General features: G+C 47.7%; 1 protein-coding gene and 1 long non-coding RNA gene across 2 annotated transcripts in view; one reads left to right on the forward strand and one right to left on the reverse strand.

Annotated features, from left to right (window-relative positions):
• The window catches only part of LOC128700780 (cytosolic carboxypeptidase-like protein 5), a 352900-nt gene that overhangs the window by 18836 nt on the left and 318340 nt on the right, over nucleotides 1–15724 (reverse strand). Inside the window, exons 4-8 of the mRNA XM_053794220.2 lie at nucleotides 12492–12586; nucleotides 9241–9457; nucleotides 7219–7414; nucleotides 6487–6570; nucleotides 1264–1378 (exon numbers count right to left, since the gene is read on the reverse strand). Of these exons, the coding sequence (XP_053650195.2) occupies nucleotides 1264–1378; nucleotides 6487–6570; nucleotides 7219–7414; nucleotides 9241–9457; nucleotides 12492–12586 (707 nt within the window). The remainder of the gene's footprint in view (nucleotides 1–1263; nucleotides 1379–6486; nucleotides 6571–7218; nucleotides 7415–9240; nucleotides 9458–12491; nucleotides 12587–15724) is intronic.
• The window catches only part of LOC128700781 (uncharacterized), a 72606-nt gene that overhangs the window by 9582 nt on the left and 47300 nt on the right, over nucleotides 1–15724 (forward strand). The window lies entirely within an intron of this gene.

Consider the following 15724-nt stretch of genomic DNA (forward strand, 5'->3'; position numbering starts at 1 on the left):
TTTGAAAACGGAATATTGGTTTATTTCGATTTTCGAATTTTGCCTCCAGAATTCGACTACTGCATCACCTCAGAAAGAGACCCACTTTTGTTTCTTGATATAGTAGCAATGAAACGTCTTCAAGTGATACTGAGGTTATCTAAACGCAGGTCTTCTGTTTATTTCCGGAGAAAAGCTTTGAAAACAGTGAAGGGTGACTCCGAGCACAGACTTGAAAGTTCCTTGAAGGCGCATCTTACGCCCACCCGCACTGACCACCCACACCAACTCTTCATTGACACAGGCGCAGACGAATTTTTCATTTCCAGGAAATTTTTGAAATAATAATGTTCCATTAGTGGAGGCTATCCGCCCAACAGAGTCAAAATTCACATGGATGATTAAGATTAAATTGAAGTCGATTATCAGATACGAAACGTTTCCACAGCCAGTTTCATCATGGGTGTTGAAGCACTGAAACAGTACAACGCTCTCATAGATGTTTCTTCCAACCAAATATATTTCACGGTCAACCAAAATACCTACAGCACAATTTTTTATTGATAAAAGCTGGTGTAGTGAGTTTTTATCAAAATTTAATTGATGATGCCGCCCTGATATAATTTTAGTACACTCAAAGAACTGTATCCGTGAAGGCAAAAAACGGGAATGTACCAGAATGAAGTGGTACCAACGCTGTTATATTTATGTGAAGCATATAGGTTTTAAACGTTGTAGCTAGGAAGGGACTGTGGACACTGGAGATGTCGTGATTGAGGAAAATGTGTGCTGTGAATATTACGCAGAGAATTCTGAGTTTGGAGATCAGAAGTAGGTGTGGGGGTTACCAAAGGCCAGAGGAAGGGTTGTTGAGGTGTTTTGGACATTTAAAGAGGATGGAGCACAATAGGATGACGAAGATGGTGTAGAAATCTTGTATGGAGGGAAGGACGGGTAGGGGTCGTCCCTTGATGGGTTATAGGCAACAGTTGAGAGAGATTTTGAGTGCTAAAGGCCTTGACATTTAACGGGCTTATGTGAGGGTTAGAAAGGAGTGGAAGCAAGTAGTTTTTATGACTTGACGTGCTGCTGGAGTGTGATTAAGTTAACACTTATGAAGGGATTCAGAGAAACCAGTTAGCTAAACTTTAGTTTGGAGTTCACCTTCTGGGTAAGGTCGAAGAGCAGTTGTCACCGTATATTTGGACTTTGTGGCTAAGAACCCGGGATTACAGAGGTAACAACGGCCGTTTGGAGAACAGGTATGGAGAGGTGTGAACTTACCTGTAGTTGCCGAGGTAGACACCGTCAGGATTCATCATCGGAATGATCTTGAAGACAACGTGTTCTCTTAGCACCTGAGCCTCGCTACTTGACCCCACCAGCAGCTCCACCATCCCTGTGACCAACGTGCAGATGAGATGCACACGAATTAGAAGCCAGGAAGTGGGATCCTGGATTAAGGACGCAGGAATCAGGAGCAGGATATAGGAAGGATTCTGCTTGTAAGTCTCGATGATACCCACTATACACCAATACAAATGTATAGAGACATATACCAATATATACCAATGATCAGTGAACAAAACGAAACTGTACATAAAATTTACTTGATGCCAAGGTTGTTTGTGTGTGTGTGTGTGTGTGTGTGTGTATTTCATACATACTTATTCCTTAAGCAGTGTGACCCTTCTGGGTTTAGTGCTTAATTTATTTACATCTTTTAAACCAGAAATATTGATATAACTATACACACACATACACTCTGCATATAAAAACTACACACACACACACACACACACACGAGGGTTAGAGGAGACATGATAACGAGATACAAAATACTGCGTGGACTAGACAAGGTGGACAGAAACAAGGGGTCACACTAGGAAGTTGAAGACTCAGATGAGTCACAGGGATGTTAGGAAGTATTTCTTCAGTCAGAGTAGTCAGGAAGTGAAATAGTCTAGCAAGTGATGTAGTGGAGGCAGGAACCATACACAGCTTTAAGACGAGGTATGATAAAGCTTATGGAGCAGGGAGAGGACCTACTAGCATTCAGTGAAGAGGCGGGGCCAGGAGCTGAGTATCGACCCCTGCAATCACAATTAGGTGAGTACACACACACATTAGCTCAAGAAGCAAACAAGTTTAGCCGTGTTATCTGATCTAGTCAAAAGGGACACAGGCGTAGGCACCCCATGGGACATGGGGGGAGGACATGGGTCATGAAATGGTCATTGGAAAAGGTTAATGGAATGTTCCGGCCCAAATGTGTATCAGTGGAGTTTTAAATGTGACGGAATAAATTGTTAAGTGGAGTTGGCATCATAGTGCTGGAGTGTAGTGCTGATGTGCGGTGCTGGTGGAATGTAGTGATGTGTTGTGCTGGTGTGGGTACTGGTGGAGTTTAGTGCTGGAGTGTAGTGCTGGTGGAGTGTGGTGCTGGTGGAGTGTGGTGCTAGTGGAGTGTAGTGCTGGAGTGTAGTGCTGATGCGTGGTGCTGGAGTGTAGTGCTGATGTGGGTACTGGTGGAGTGTAGTGCTGATGTGTGGTGCTGGAGTGTAGTGCTGGTGTGGGTACTGGTGGAGTTTAGTGCTGGAGTGTAGTGCTGATGTGTGGTGCTGGAGTGTGGTGCTAATGGAGTGTAGTGCTGATGTGTGGTGCTAGTGGAGTGTAGTGCTGATGCGTGGTGCTGGAGTGTAGTGCTGATGTGGGTACTGGTGGAGTGTAGTGCTGGTAGAGTGTGGTGCTAGTGGAGTGTAGTGCTGGAGTGTAGTGCTGATGCGTGGTGCTGGAGTGTAGTGCTGGTGTGGGTACTGGTGGAGTTTAGTGCTGGTGTAGTGTGGTGCTAGTGGAGTGTAGTGCTGGTGTGGGTACTGGTGGAGTTTAGTGCTGGAGTGTAGTGCTGTGTGGCGCTGGTGGAGTGTGGTGCTAGTGGAGTGTAGTGCTGGAGGAGTGTGGTGCTAGTGGAGTGTAGTGCTGGAGTGTAGTGCTGATGTGGGTACTGGTGGAGTGTAGTGGTGGTGTGGGTACTGGTGGAGTTTAGTGCTGATGTGTGGTGCTGGAGTTTAGTGCTGGAGTGTAGTGCTGATGTGTGGTGCTGGTGGAGTGTAGTGCTGATGTGTGGTGCTGGTCGAGTGTGGTGCTGGAGTGTAGTGCTGGTGTGGGTACTGGTGGAGTTTAGTGCTGGAGTGTAGTGCTGGAGTGTAGTGCTGATGTGTGGTGCTGGAGTGTGGTGCTAGTGGAGTGTAGTGCTGATGTGGGTACTGGTGGAGTGTAGTGCTGATGTGTGGTGCTAGTGGAGTGTAGTGCTGGATTGTAGTGCTGATGCGTGGTGCTGGAGTGTAGTGCTGATGTGTGGTGCTGGAGTGTAGCGCTGGTGTGGGTACTGGTGGAGTTTAGTGCTGGAGTGTAGCGCTGATGTGTGGTGCTAGTGGAGTGTAGTGCTGGATTGTAGTGCTGATGCGTGGTGCTGGAGTGTAGTGCTGGAGTGTAGTGCTGGTGTGGGTACTGGTGGAGTTTAGTGCTGGAGTGTAGTGCTGTGTGGTGCTGGTGGAGTGTGGTGCTAGTGGAGTGTAGTGCTGATGTGGGTACTGGAGTGTAGTGCTGATGTGGGTACTGGTGGATTGTAGTGCTGATGTGTGGTGCTGGAGTGTAGTGCTGGTGGAGTTTAGTGCTGGAGTCTAGTGCTGATGTGTGGTGCTGGAGTGTGGTGCTGGTGTGTGGTGCTGGAGTGTAGTGCTGGTGTGTGGTGCTGGAGTGTAGTGCTGGTGTGGGTGCTGGAGTGTAGTGCTGTGTGGAGTGTAGTGCTGATGTGTGGTGCTGGTGTGGGTGCTGATGTGTAGTGCTGGTCGAGTGTAGTGCTGGTGTGGGTACTGGAGGAGTGTAGTGCTGATGTGTGGTGCTAGTGGAGTGTAGTGCTGATGCGTGGTGCTGGAGTGTAGTGCTGATGTGTGGTGCTGGAGTGTAGTGCTGGTGTGGGTACTGGTGGAGTTTAGTGCTGGAGTGTAGTGCTGATGTGTGGTGCTGGTGGAGTGTGGTGCTAGTGGAGTGTAGTGCTGATGTGTGGTGGAGTGTAGTGCTGATGTGTGGTGCTGGAGTGTAGTGCTGTGTGGTGCTGGTGGAGTTTAGTGCTGGAGTCTAGTGCTGATGTGTGGTGCTGGAGTGTGGTGCTGGTGTGTGGTGCTGGAGTGTAGTGCTGGTGTGTGGTGCTGGAGTGTAGTGCTGGTGTGGGTGCTGGAGTGTAGTGCTGATGTGTGGTGCTGGTGTGGGTGCTGATGTGTAGTGCTGGTCGAGTGTAGTGCTGGTGTGGGTACTGGAGGAGTGTAGTGCTGATGTGTGGTGCTAGTGGAGTGTAGTGCTGATGCGTGGTGCTGGAGTGTAGTGCTGATGTGTGGTGCTGGAGTGTAGTGCTGGTGTGGGTACTGGTGGAGTTTAGTGCTGGAGTGTAGTGCTGATGTGTGGTGCTGGTGGAGTGTGGTGCTAGTGGAGTGTAGTGCTGATGTGTGGTGGAGTGTAGTGCTGATGTGTGGTGCTGGAGTGTAGTGCTGGTGTGGGTGCTGGAGTGTAGTGCTGGTGTGGGTACTGGTGGAGTTTAGTGCTGGAGTGTAGTGCTGATGTGTGGTGCTGGTGGAGTGTGGTGCTAGTGGAGTGTGGTGCTAGAGGAGTGTAGTGCTGATGCGTGGAGTGTAGTGCTGATGTGTGGTGCTGGAGTGTAGTGCTGGTGTGGGTACTGGTGGAGTTTAGTGCTGGAGTGTAGTGCTGATGTGTGGTGCTGGTGGAGTGTGGTGCTAGTGGAGTGTAGTGCTGGAGTGTAGTGCTGATGTGTGGTGCTGGTGGAGTGTGGTGCTAGTGGAGTGTAGTGCTGGAGTGTAGTGCTGATGCGTGGTGCTGGAGTGTAGTGCTGATGTGGGTACTGGAGTGTAGTGCTGTGTGGTGCTGGAGTGTAGTGCTGGTGTGCGTACTGGTGGAGTGTAGTGCTGTGTGGTGCTAGTGGAGTGTGGTGCTGGAGTGTAGTGCTGGTGGAGTGTAGTGCTGTGTGGTGCTGGAGTGTAGTGCTGGTGTGGGTGCTGGAGTGTAGTGCTGATGTGTGGTGCTGGAGTGTAGTGCTGGTGTGTAGTAGTGCTGTTGGTATGTAGTACTGGTGTGTAGTTGTACTGGTGTGTAGTTGTGCTGGTGTGTAGTAGTCCTGTTGGTGTGTAGTGCTGGTGTGTAGTAGTGGTGTTGTTGTGTAGTGCTGCTGGTGTGTAATGGTGCTGGTGTGTAATAGTGCTGGTGTGTAATGCTGATGTTGGTGTGTAGTGTTGGTGTATAGTGTTGGTACTAGTGTGTTGTGCCGGGGTATAGTGCTGGTGCTAGTGTGTTGTGCCGGGGTATAGTGCTGGTGCTAGTGTGTAGTACCGGTGTATAGTGTTGGTGCTAGTGTGTAGTGATTGTGTATAGTGCTAGTGTGTAGTGATTGTGTATAGTGCTAGTGTGTAGTGATTGTGTATAGTGCTAGTGTGTAGTGATTGTGTATAGTGCTAGTGTGTAGTGCTGGTGTATAATGTTGATGTTAGTGTGTAGTGATGGTGTATAGTGTTGATGTTAGTGTGTAGTGCTGGTGTATAGTGTTGATGTTAGTGTGTAGTGATGGTGTATAGTGGTGTTGTGTAGTAAATGTAAAATTGATCTTACTCGTACAGTTACAGACACTTGTTCCTGGTGGCAGGAACAGGTGTTTAATAAGTGATCTGTAAGAGCCCCGTTATGGGCCTACATCTATTAAGTTTATAGAGCCTAATCTGGACAAATAAAATTGTTGAAATTGCTTCTGATCAATAGAACTCATCGTCATCCTCAAGTAACCAATCAGATAACTCTGAAGCTGTTGTATAGCTCAAGACTTGTGATCTGGTGGTTTCCAGTCACTTACAAGTTGAGATAGTATCTGGAAACTTTTTTTATGAATTTCTGAAAGATACGGCAAATTCGAATTCTTTATTTCAGCATGATACAATGTTTGTACAGAGATGGGTGACATTTAGGTGTGCATCCAGAATGCCCCTTAGTATGTAGAGCATATCGGGCAAACTTAAGCCTGTCTTAAGACTAAAAAGGAAAAATCAATCACAAGAGTACAAATCTCGTAAGGGTTTAATGTATAACACAGACGTGCATCTAAATCCCTCCATTGGGCAGGGTCGCCTTTTTTTCAGCAGTGTCCCTTCCCACACGTTCACCATCACTCCCTCCACACGTTCACCATCACTCCCTCCACACGTTCACCATCACTCCCTCCACACGTTCACCATCACTCCCTCCACACGTTCACCATCACTCCGTTCTTGCCTGTCTTACCAAGACACACTCGCCACCATCCATCATGTACAGGTTAATCATTCTCTAATTATCAATTACCAATTTACGGCAAAGTGTCACTCATCGTGAACCATGAATGCTGCAGATTACTCTCCATAGACCATGACGGAGGCATGTCACTCACCGTGAATGAGGTAGGAGACTCACCCTGGACGATGAATGAGGTGGGGGACTCTCCCCCATGTACTCGGGTCATCACCACAACCACTCGACGGGACACAGCAGCACTTCCTGTGATGATACGGAGGGGAGGTGCGGTGAGAGGGAGGTGTTATTGGAGTAGTGATGGGGAAGTGTGGTGATTGAAGGGGTAGTGATGGGGAAGTGTGGTGATTGAAGGGGTAGTGATGGGGAAGTGTGGTGATTGAAGGGGTAGTGATGGGGAAGTGTGGTGATTGAAGGGGTAGTGATGGGGAAGTGTGGTGATTGAAGGGGTAGTGATGGGGAAGTGTGGTGATTGAAGGGGTGGTGATGGGAAAGAAGAAGGCGAGGGAAGGTAGACTGTTATATTCATGGAGAAGCCCTAAACCCGTCTGATTTTACGGCAGCTGGGGACAGGGGGTTAAGGGAAACCGTAGAAAGAGAAAGACAGCTCTAATTCATTGGATATTAAATAGACCCTTCCAGAGAGAGAGAGAGAGAGAGAGAGAGAGAGAGAGAGAGAGAGAGAGAGAGAGAGAGAGAATGGCAGACAGCAGAGATCTTCACAGCTCATTTTAAGCTCAACTGCTGAGAAAAGCTGGAGGATGAGGAATGTGAGGAAAGGGAGGAAGAGTGAAGAGGGCTAGGAGAAACGTGGGAATAATACAGTAATAATACAAATTAATATTGTTCTCAAGTCACAAATAACGTGATTAAAATAAGTGATGGGAGACTAACCTAAAGAGGCGGGCACGTGGTCACTTTCGTCTTCGTCGTCGTCATCGTCGTCGTGTTGGCGGTGGTGGGTGGTGGGCAGGACGGCAGCCTTGGTGGCAGCCTCCACGGCTGCTCCGCGGGCTTCCGTCATGGCCTGGATGGGACCCCGGTAGTTGTGGAGGCTGGTGATGGTGAGTATGTCACACCGACGCTTCATCTGTGTACACAACACCTGTCTCAGATATCTATCCGAGGTAGGTGTCCAGTGAACTCGCCCCAGGATGGAGTTTACTAGACAGCACCACTCACGAAATCTCAAAGCATTCCTTGGCTCTAACACTAAAACTATCTGCATAACCACTCACTGATTTTATCTTTAGACCTACACAAGATTGCATTAAAATTCTCGAAGTTATGCAAGCTTCTTACCCATCCTCTTACAGTCCCGCTTGTCTTCTGTCAACAGCTCAAATCTTGTAGGCCAGAGTATTTCCTCTACCACACAAATTCAGAATCATCTGATACAAACTATCTGATTCACAATCAGTTCACCTCTGTACACAGAAATGGTGATAACTATCATAACGTTAATGGTATATGGTACGACAAGTTGGTGGATAAGACATGTTCAACACCTGGGTATATTTATGAAGACATTTCGCAAACCAGTGGCTTGTATTGAATTAAAAAAAAAAACACTTATTGGTGAACGTTTTCATACATTCCCAGGTGCAGCACATGTCTTATCATAAGTGACGATGATGAATGTAGGTTTTACCATAATCTGAGAGACAGACAGAGACAGACTAAATGGACTCTTGTTCTTAGCACACGAGCAACCACATCTGATTCTTGTTCTTTAAATCTTCCTGGCACACAGACAAGGGGCAGCAGAAGAAAGCTTGTTTGGTTTTGTTGATTCTCCCTCGCAGAGTGAATGTAGCTAACTCAATGTGCGGGTATTGGCCGGAGAAGTGATCGCCCAGTTAATGAAATTAATCTTCAAACAAGAAACCTGACGCTGCATTAGAGACTGGTTCAGAAGCCATTGCAAGAGATGGCCGCAGACATCCATCACAATTCAGTGGCACAGGGCTGGAGAAGCAAGCAATGAGTGCTGTAACAGAGGGAGGGGTACAGCTGTGGGACCGTTGGCTGTTATTACATTCATGAGGGGAAAGGGGGGTCGTTGAATCCGTGGGAGACATACACGGGAGGCAATAAAGGTCGATTCAAGGAAGGGGAGGATTGATCTGATACCTTATATCAAGAATTGCCTTAGGATTGTTGCGTAGACATGTTAGTTTATTACTGTTCTCTTATAAGATTACTGGTTCATTGGTGCTGGCGTTATGGCGGGGGAGCTACAAGTCATGGCTAAGAGCACTTCAAGATCGAGTAGCCGATAGCTGTATGGTGGCATGTGGCAGCAGCGACCACTGGCCTACTACTAGACCAGGATAAAGCAAAGAACTATAACGGCTCTGATGTGATCTGACTTTTGAGGCGGGGCATAAAACTGATCAGAGGCAGAAAGAGAAGAGGGAGTGGGAAGTCGGAATCCTGAAAGTTAGATTAAGATTACATTGAAGATCTTGCCTTGTCAGACGAAGAGGAACATTATAAACTGTCCAGTGAAGCAAGAAGATTGAAGATACTATCAGCATATTACTGAAAGCGCTTGGAGTATAAAGACGATGGCTCACACCGCTTCTAAAGGAAATTGTGCATAGAATTTCGAAAGACACTGCACGGTTGTATGTGCACTCGTCAGATGAAGCTTCCGTATAAACTACTTACATCATGAAGGCGACAACGATGACTTTAAATGAATACCACAGAACACAGGGAAAGTTGGATAACATTGTCATGGTCGGTGACAAGGTTATCTGCTGAGACATACAATCTTCGCTAAAGGTACGTCTAATTTTGTTTAGAAAGTCGAAATTAGGATAAAAGACTATTCCGAAAGGAAGGGGCGGGAAAGAGGTGTGCCACGGACTCTAGTGAGTCCGTGGCACCACTCCTGAAACTGTAACATACCACAGTGTAGGCCAGTGTGTGTCTCCAGTAGAAGGGAAGGCGGGCGTTGTCCTGCAGCTGGAGGAAGGCCTGCAGGCGGGCGTACGAGTAAGGGAAAGTGAGAGCGAACTGGTAGACGTCGTGTTCAGTGTCGAAGCAGAAGGCGAAGCTTAGTATGTAGTGGCCACGGTGCTGCTCGGACTGGTAGTAGTAAACGTTCTCAGCAGGTAGCCTCGTCCTGAGGATGGTAGAGCGAGAATGAGGAAGGGTAAGACTAAAGTAAGTTGCAAGATTTCCTCAATCATTCCTCAAATAAACCTCCTCGAAAAAGCCAGCGAGTTCGTATCAAAAGATTTGATTCACAACTGCGTTCCGAGCCACTGCCTTCTAGGTATCCAAACTAGATCAAAGTGGCTCTCCTAGTGTTAAGGGGATTGGAATTACCAGTGAAATGTCTGACTTCGTGGGTGGCAAACAAAATGCCAAGAAATATTGCTCAAAACATGTTTCACTTTGTGTTCCGTGAAGGACGTGATCAGTTTAAACCCAGCTAATATCACTGTAAAACTTGGCTTAATTACTTTTGGTTTTCACAGGTTAGACTGGATAATATTGTGCGCGCGTCTAATACCAGTATTCACATTCACACACGTACACAACACCTGGATTTAAGTTCACACACACGTACATAACAACAGGATTCACATTCACACACGTACACAACAGCAAAGACCATGTTTATACACAATATACTATAGGTGGCTACATCTCGTTATTTATAACATGGTAGTTACAACAGTGGGTCTCTCATTGATTTCTAATTAATATCCTCATCATTCGTCCCTCCCATCATGAATAAGGCGTCGTTTCTCCCATCATGAATATGGCGAGGATCTTGCTGATTTTCCTCAGAGAAGAATTTCATAATTTTAATGCCTGCAGAACTCACACAACTTCCAATTACTGAACTTTTTCTCGCAGTCTTTGGCTAAATTATACTATCCAAATTTTTGTTTATCTTTTTAATAGTCTAATGGCATTAGACTTTCCGTATTCCACTTTAATGCCAGCCAGCCAGCCAGCCAGCCAGCCAGCCAGCCAGCCAGCCAGCCAGCCAGCCCGCCCGCCCGCCCGCCCGCCCACTATTGAGGAGTGTACCTGCTTACTTACTCTCAGGTACACTGCTGAGCAGTGTACCTGCTTGCTGTGTCCTGAGCTTTCATACAGTGTTTCATAACCGTCTGGAGTGTTAGCAGAGATACTTTTTTTTGTTTGAAAAACAATTTCAACAGCGGCGCAGTAAACATGTGTAAAGACCTTCCTGACTGCTTAGAAAAGCAGGTGCTCACCTACACCAGCAGGTGCTCACCAACACCAGCGGGTGCTCACCAACACCAGCGGGTGCTCACCTACACCAGCGGGTGCTCACCTACACCAGCGGGTGCTCACCAACACCAGCAGGTGCAACCCAACACCAGCAGGTGCAACCCAACACCAGCAGGTGCTCACCTACACCAGCAGGTGCTCACCTACACCAGCAGGTGCTCACCAACACCAGCAGGTGCTCACCTACACCAGCAGGTGCTCACCTACACCAGCAGGTGCTCACCTACACCAGCAGGTGCTAACCTACACCAGCAGGTGCTCACCTACACCAGCAGGTGCTCACCTACACCAGCAGGTGCTCACCTACACCAGCAGGTGCTCACCAACACCAGCAGGCGCTCACCTACACCAGCAGGTGCTCACCAACACCAGCAGGTGCTCACCTACACCAGCAGGTGCTCACCAACACCAGCAGGCGCTCACCAACACCAGCAGGCGCTCACCTACACCAGCAGCTACTCACACCAGCAGGTACTCACCTACACCAGCAGGTGCTCACCTACACCAGTGTGATGTAGTCCAGCTGGGCTTGTGAGGTCTCTGGGGAGACCTAATTTAACCAATTATATGGTCACACCTTGCCTAGGCAAACGTCTGTAGCCACGCCCACGTCTGAGGTCTTTTGTTCTTGACGCCTCAGACCTAGGCGTCAGGTCGTACACGTGGTTGTGGAGGGTGCTTGGACCACCATAAAAGCCCAAGGAAGAGCTGAGTAGGGAGATTCGAGCGGAGCTGCTGCTGGGGTGCAGGGCTCGGGAGAAGGCTGCTGAAGTCTCTGGAGGAGACTGTTGGAGACACTGGGCAGAGTACTGGCTTGGCGCAGTACTCGTGCTGTGTAGGTCTTGGGACCTGTGGCTTAGTTCCTGTAGTGAACTGTCCTCTGTGCTATATTGTAAGTTATATTCATTTTGGTCAAGTTGATTGTGTTCCATGTCTCACTGCTTATACATACCATCCCATTTATCTAAACCAATGACGTACTCCTGTTCCCAAATATATTATTGTACAAGGACTTAATAATAAACTGTGTTTGAGTAGAATAGTAATATTCACTGTCCCCGTTATTAGCTATTCCTATTTCTTATGTTTTATTATGTTTATATATGAGTGAAGAGTGGGCGAGGCATATGTTAGTGAGTAGTGTAGAGTTAATGAGAGTGTCGTGGTGGTCACCACTGACCTGTCATTACCTACCTACCTCCGCTAATCATCTCACTCCTACCACCTCGCCTGCCTCTCCCCTGCCTACATAAGCCCCTACTCCCATATTCCCCACTTATATCCAATTCAATCATTACCCCCCTACATGACACCAGCAGGTGCTCACCAACACCAGCAGGTGCTCACCTACACCAGCAGGTGCTCACCTACATCAGCAGGTGCTCACCAACACCAGCAGGTACTCGCCTAAACCAGCAGCTACTCACACCAGCAGGTACTCACCTACACCAGCAGGTGCTCACCTACACCATCATATACTCACCTACATTATCAGGTACTCGCCTATACCAGCAGGTACCCACCTACACCAGCAGGTACCCACCTACACCAGCAGGTGCTCACCAACACCAGCAGGTACTCGCCTAAACCAGCAGCTACTTACACCAGCAGGTGCTCACCTACATTATCAGGTACTCACCTATACCAGAAGGTACTCACACCAGCAGGTACTCACCTACACCAGCAGGTGCTCACCTACACCATCATATACTCACCTACACCATCATATACTCACCTACACCATCATATACTCACCTACACCATCAGGTACTCACCTATACCAGCAGGTACTCACACCAGCAGGTACCCCCTACACCAGCAGGTGCTCACCTACACCATCATATACTCACCTATACCAGCAGGTACTCACACCAGCAGGTACTCACCATCTGGGTCTGGAGGTAGAACGGACCAGCGGGGTGAGACCTTCCCAGAAGAGGTTACGACTCTTGTGCAAGTTGACCAAGTTAAAGATGGCACGCTGTTAACGAAATTATCATTAACATTTACTTAATATATATGAACATCCAACAGGCCCCCACACAACAGTACTGGACACTCCCTGTCATAATGTCGAGGCCAGGAGATATGACTCTACCCCTGCAGCCACAATTAGGCGAGTACACACACTGGGAAACTGGCGCGATGAAACTGTTTCTTTGATCAGTTACTTCTTATGTAGCTTTCATTGAAGGTTAGAATAGTTTTGATGAGGACGCTGGAGTAAAACGTAAGAGGAAAGCAACCAGGGATCATGGCTCTCACAGACACAACTGTCCAGCAGAAAAATAATTTGCACAATGAATACAAAATATGGACAGCAAATTTCGTGACCTAAGATCAAGAAAACAAACATGAAGAAAATCCCCTGTATCTGGGGGGTATAGTGGCCACACTTGTGTCCAGGTGGCATAGTGGCCACACTTGTGTCCAGGTGGCATAGTGGCCACACTTGTGTCCAGGTGGCATAGTGGCCACACTTGTGTCCAGGTGGCATAGTGGCCACACTTGTGTCCAGGTGGCATAGTGACCACACTTGTGTCCAGGTGGCATAGTGACCACACTTGTGTCCAGGTGGCATAGTGTTCTCACTTGTGTTGGGGTGTTATAGTGACCACACTTGTGTCCAGGTGGCATAGTGGCCACACTTGTGTCCAGGTGGCATAGTGGCCACACTTGTGTCCAGGTGGCATAGTGGCCACACTTGTGTCCAGGTGGCATAGTGGCCACACTTGTGTCCAGGTGGCATAGTGACCACACTTGTGTCCAGGTGGCATAGTGACCACACTTGTGTCCAGGTGGCATAGTGACCACACTTGTGTTGGGGTGGTATAGTGACCACACTTGTGTTGGGATGGTATAGTGACCACACTTGTGTCCAGGTGGTACAGTGATCTCACTTGTGTTAGGGTGGTATAGTGACCTCACTTGTGTTGGGGTGTTATAGTGACCTCACTTGTGTTGGGGTGGTATAGTGACCACACTTGTGTCCAGGTGGCATAGTGACCACACTTGTGTCCAGGTGGCATAGTGACCACACTTGTGTCCAGGTGGCATAGTGACCACACTTGTGTCCAGGTGGCATAGTGACCACACTTGTGTTGGGATGGTATAGCGGCCACACTTGTGTTGGGGTGGTATAGCGGCCACACTTGTGTTGGGATGGTATAGCGGCCACACTTGTGTTGGGATGGTATAGCGGCCACACTTGTGTTGGGGTGGTATAGCGGCCACACTTGTGTTGGGGTGGTATAGCGGCCACACTTGTGTTGGGATGGTATAGCGGCCACACTTGTGTTGGGATGGTATAGTGACCACACTTGTGTTGGGATGGTATAGTGACCACACTTGTGTTGGGATGGTATAGTGACCACACTTGTGTTGGGATGGTATAGTGACCACACTTGTGTTGGGATGGTATAGCGGCCACACTTGTGTTGGGATGGTATAGCGGCCACACTTGTGTTGGGGTGGTATAGCGGCCACACTTGTGTTGGGGTGGTATAGCGGCCACACTTGTGTTGGGGTGGTATAGCGGCCACACTTGTGTTGGGATGGTATAGCGGCCACACATTATTCGTGAACGTGACAGTAAGTGAAGGGTGTTGGCAAGTCCTGGTTATTGTTACCCTTATAAATCTCGGTCGATGTTTTAAATCATTTATAACACTCTGAGGCACTAGACCTCACTAAGAGTGGACTCTGACGCTCTAATTGACACGACACTAAACTCGCTCCAGGAACGTTGTGACGTGACGTTAAAATATAACGCAGTTGTACACGCACGTCTCCGGTCAATACATCTCTTTAACAACGTCTTACAACGTCAGTCGTTACTTACACTGGGAGGTAAATATAGTTCGCGTATAAGCAGACACAATTCAACTGTACGACCTATAAAAGTTTGACGCATTTTTTTAAGAGTATAATAACCCCAATACACCTAACTCTTTTTTTCGTAAATCAAGGAGCAGTGAGAGCTGCTCCGAGATTCTTAGATATTTAGAAACGTTTCGCTCAAGTCAGTGTATGAGAGGTATGTTAGGGAACTGTCGCTCTGTACTTGATTGACGAGCAATTCTTGGCATCTCCTCTCATAATGTACCTGAGTGACCAGCAGTGCTGAACACTCGTAAGTGTAAGCTATTTGTCAAGATATACTACTACTGTTACACCCATGTTCTGAATGTTTCTGAACACTGAATGTTCTATGACTGGTGAATAAATTATGTGTTAGGTAACACTAATGCACGACATCACCCAGAACCTGGACTGTGATTGGTGAATGTTGCATGTTGGGTATGATGTTATTACTCTGAATAAGTGAGCTGTATAGCCCTTGTGGCTTAGCGCTTCTTTTTGATAATAATAATAATAATCTGAATAAGTGAAAAAACTTGAGTTGCATTTGTGCTGTGTTGTGGCGTGTATTGTGTGACGCTGTGTGGAGAAATCAGACTTACAAAAGCCTCACCCTCTCCATCCCCTCTTTCCTCTCCCCACTTTCATATTCCTACTTTGTGTCTTCCCTCCCTTCCCCTGGCCTCCCTGGCAGCAACGAGGACAAGCAGCAGGCTCTGGGGACACGTCACAACTCTGCCTTGTTGACACGCTGATGATATTTCTGGCGCTCACCTGTTATGAACAGCTGCTGTTACCTCACGCCAGAGTTTTGACCAATGGATTTTGGAAAGCAAGATTCTTGTGGTTCCCAGAACATTATATACCGTGTGTGTGAGAAACAGAGGGGGGGGGGAGAGAGTAGGAAGGGGGGATCTGAGGTGGAAGGAAAGGAAGGAATGAAGGAAGGATGGATTGATCTGAGGTTGGCTTAAATGTTCACTCCCCTCCCTCCCCTCCCCCAATAAATCAGTTTAAATTAGCCTTCAGCATAGTTACCCCTCAACGAGTCTCCTAATTATCCAGCACAGGACGTAGTTACTGTGTACTTACATCTTGAGACCTCCATCATACATTGTTCTATTGTAATAAAAGGTAACGTCACTGTGAGTAGTTGTAACACCGTAACAGTGAAGGTAACGTCACTGTCAGCAGTTGTAACACTGGAACAGTTACAACAAGAGGTTTGTTAACGGGGGGGGGGGGTTAAAGCCTATCA

This window comes from Cherax quadricarinatus, chromosome 56 (genome assembly GCF_038502225.1).
Source record: "Cherax quadricarinatus isolate ZL_2023a chromosome 56, ASM3850222v1, whole genome shotgun sequence".
NCBI classification, from domain to species: domain Eukaryota; kingdom Metazoa; phylum Arthropoda; class Malacostraca; order Decapoda; family Parastacidae; genus Cherax; species Cherax quadricarinatus.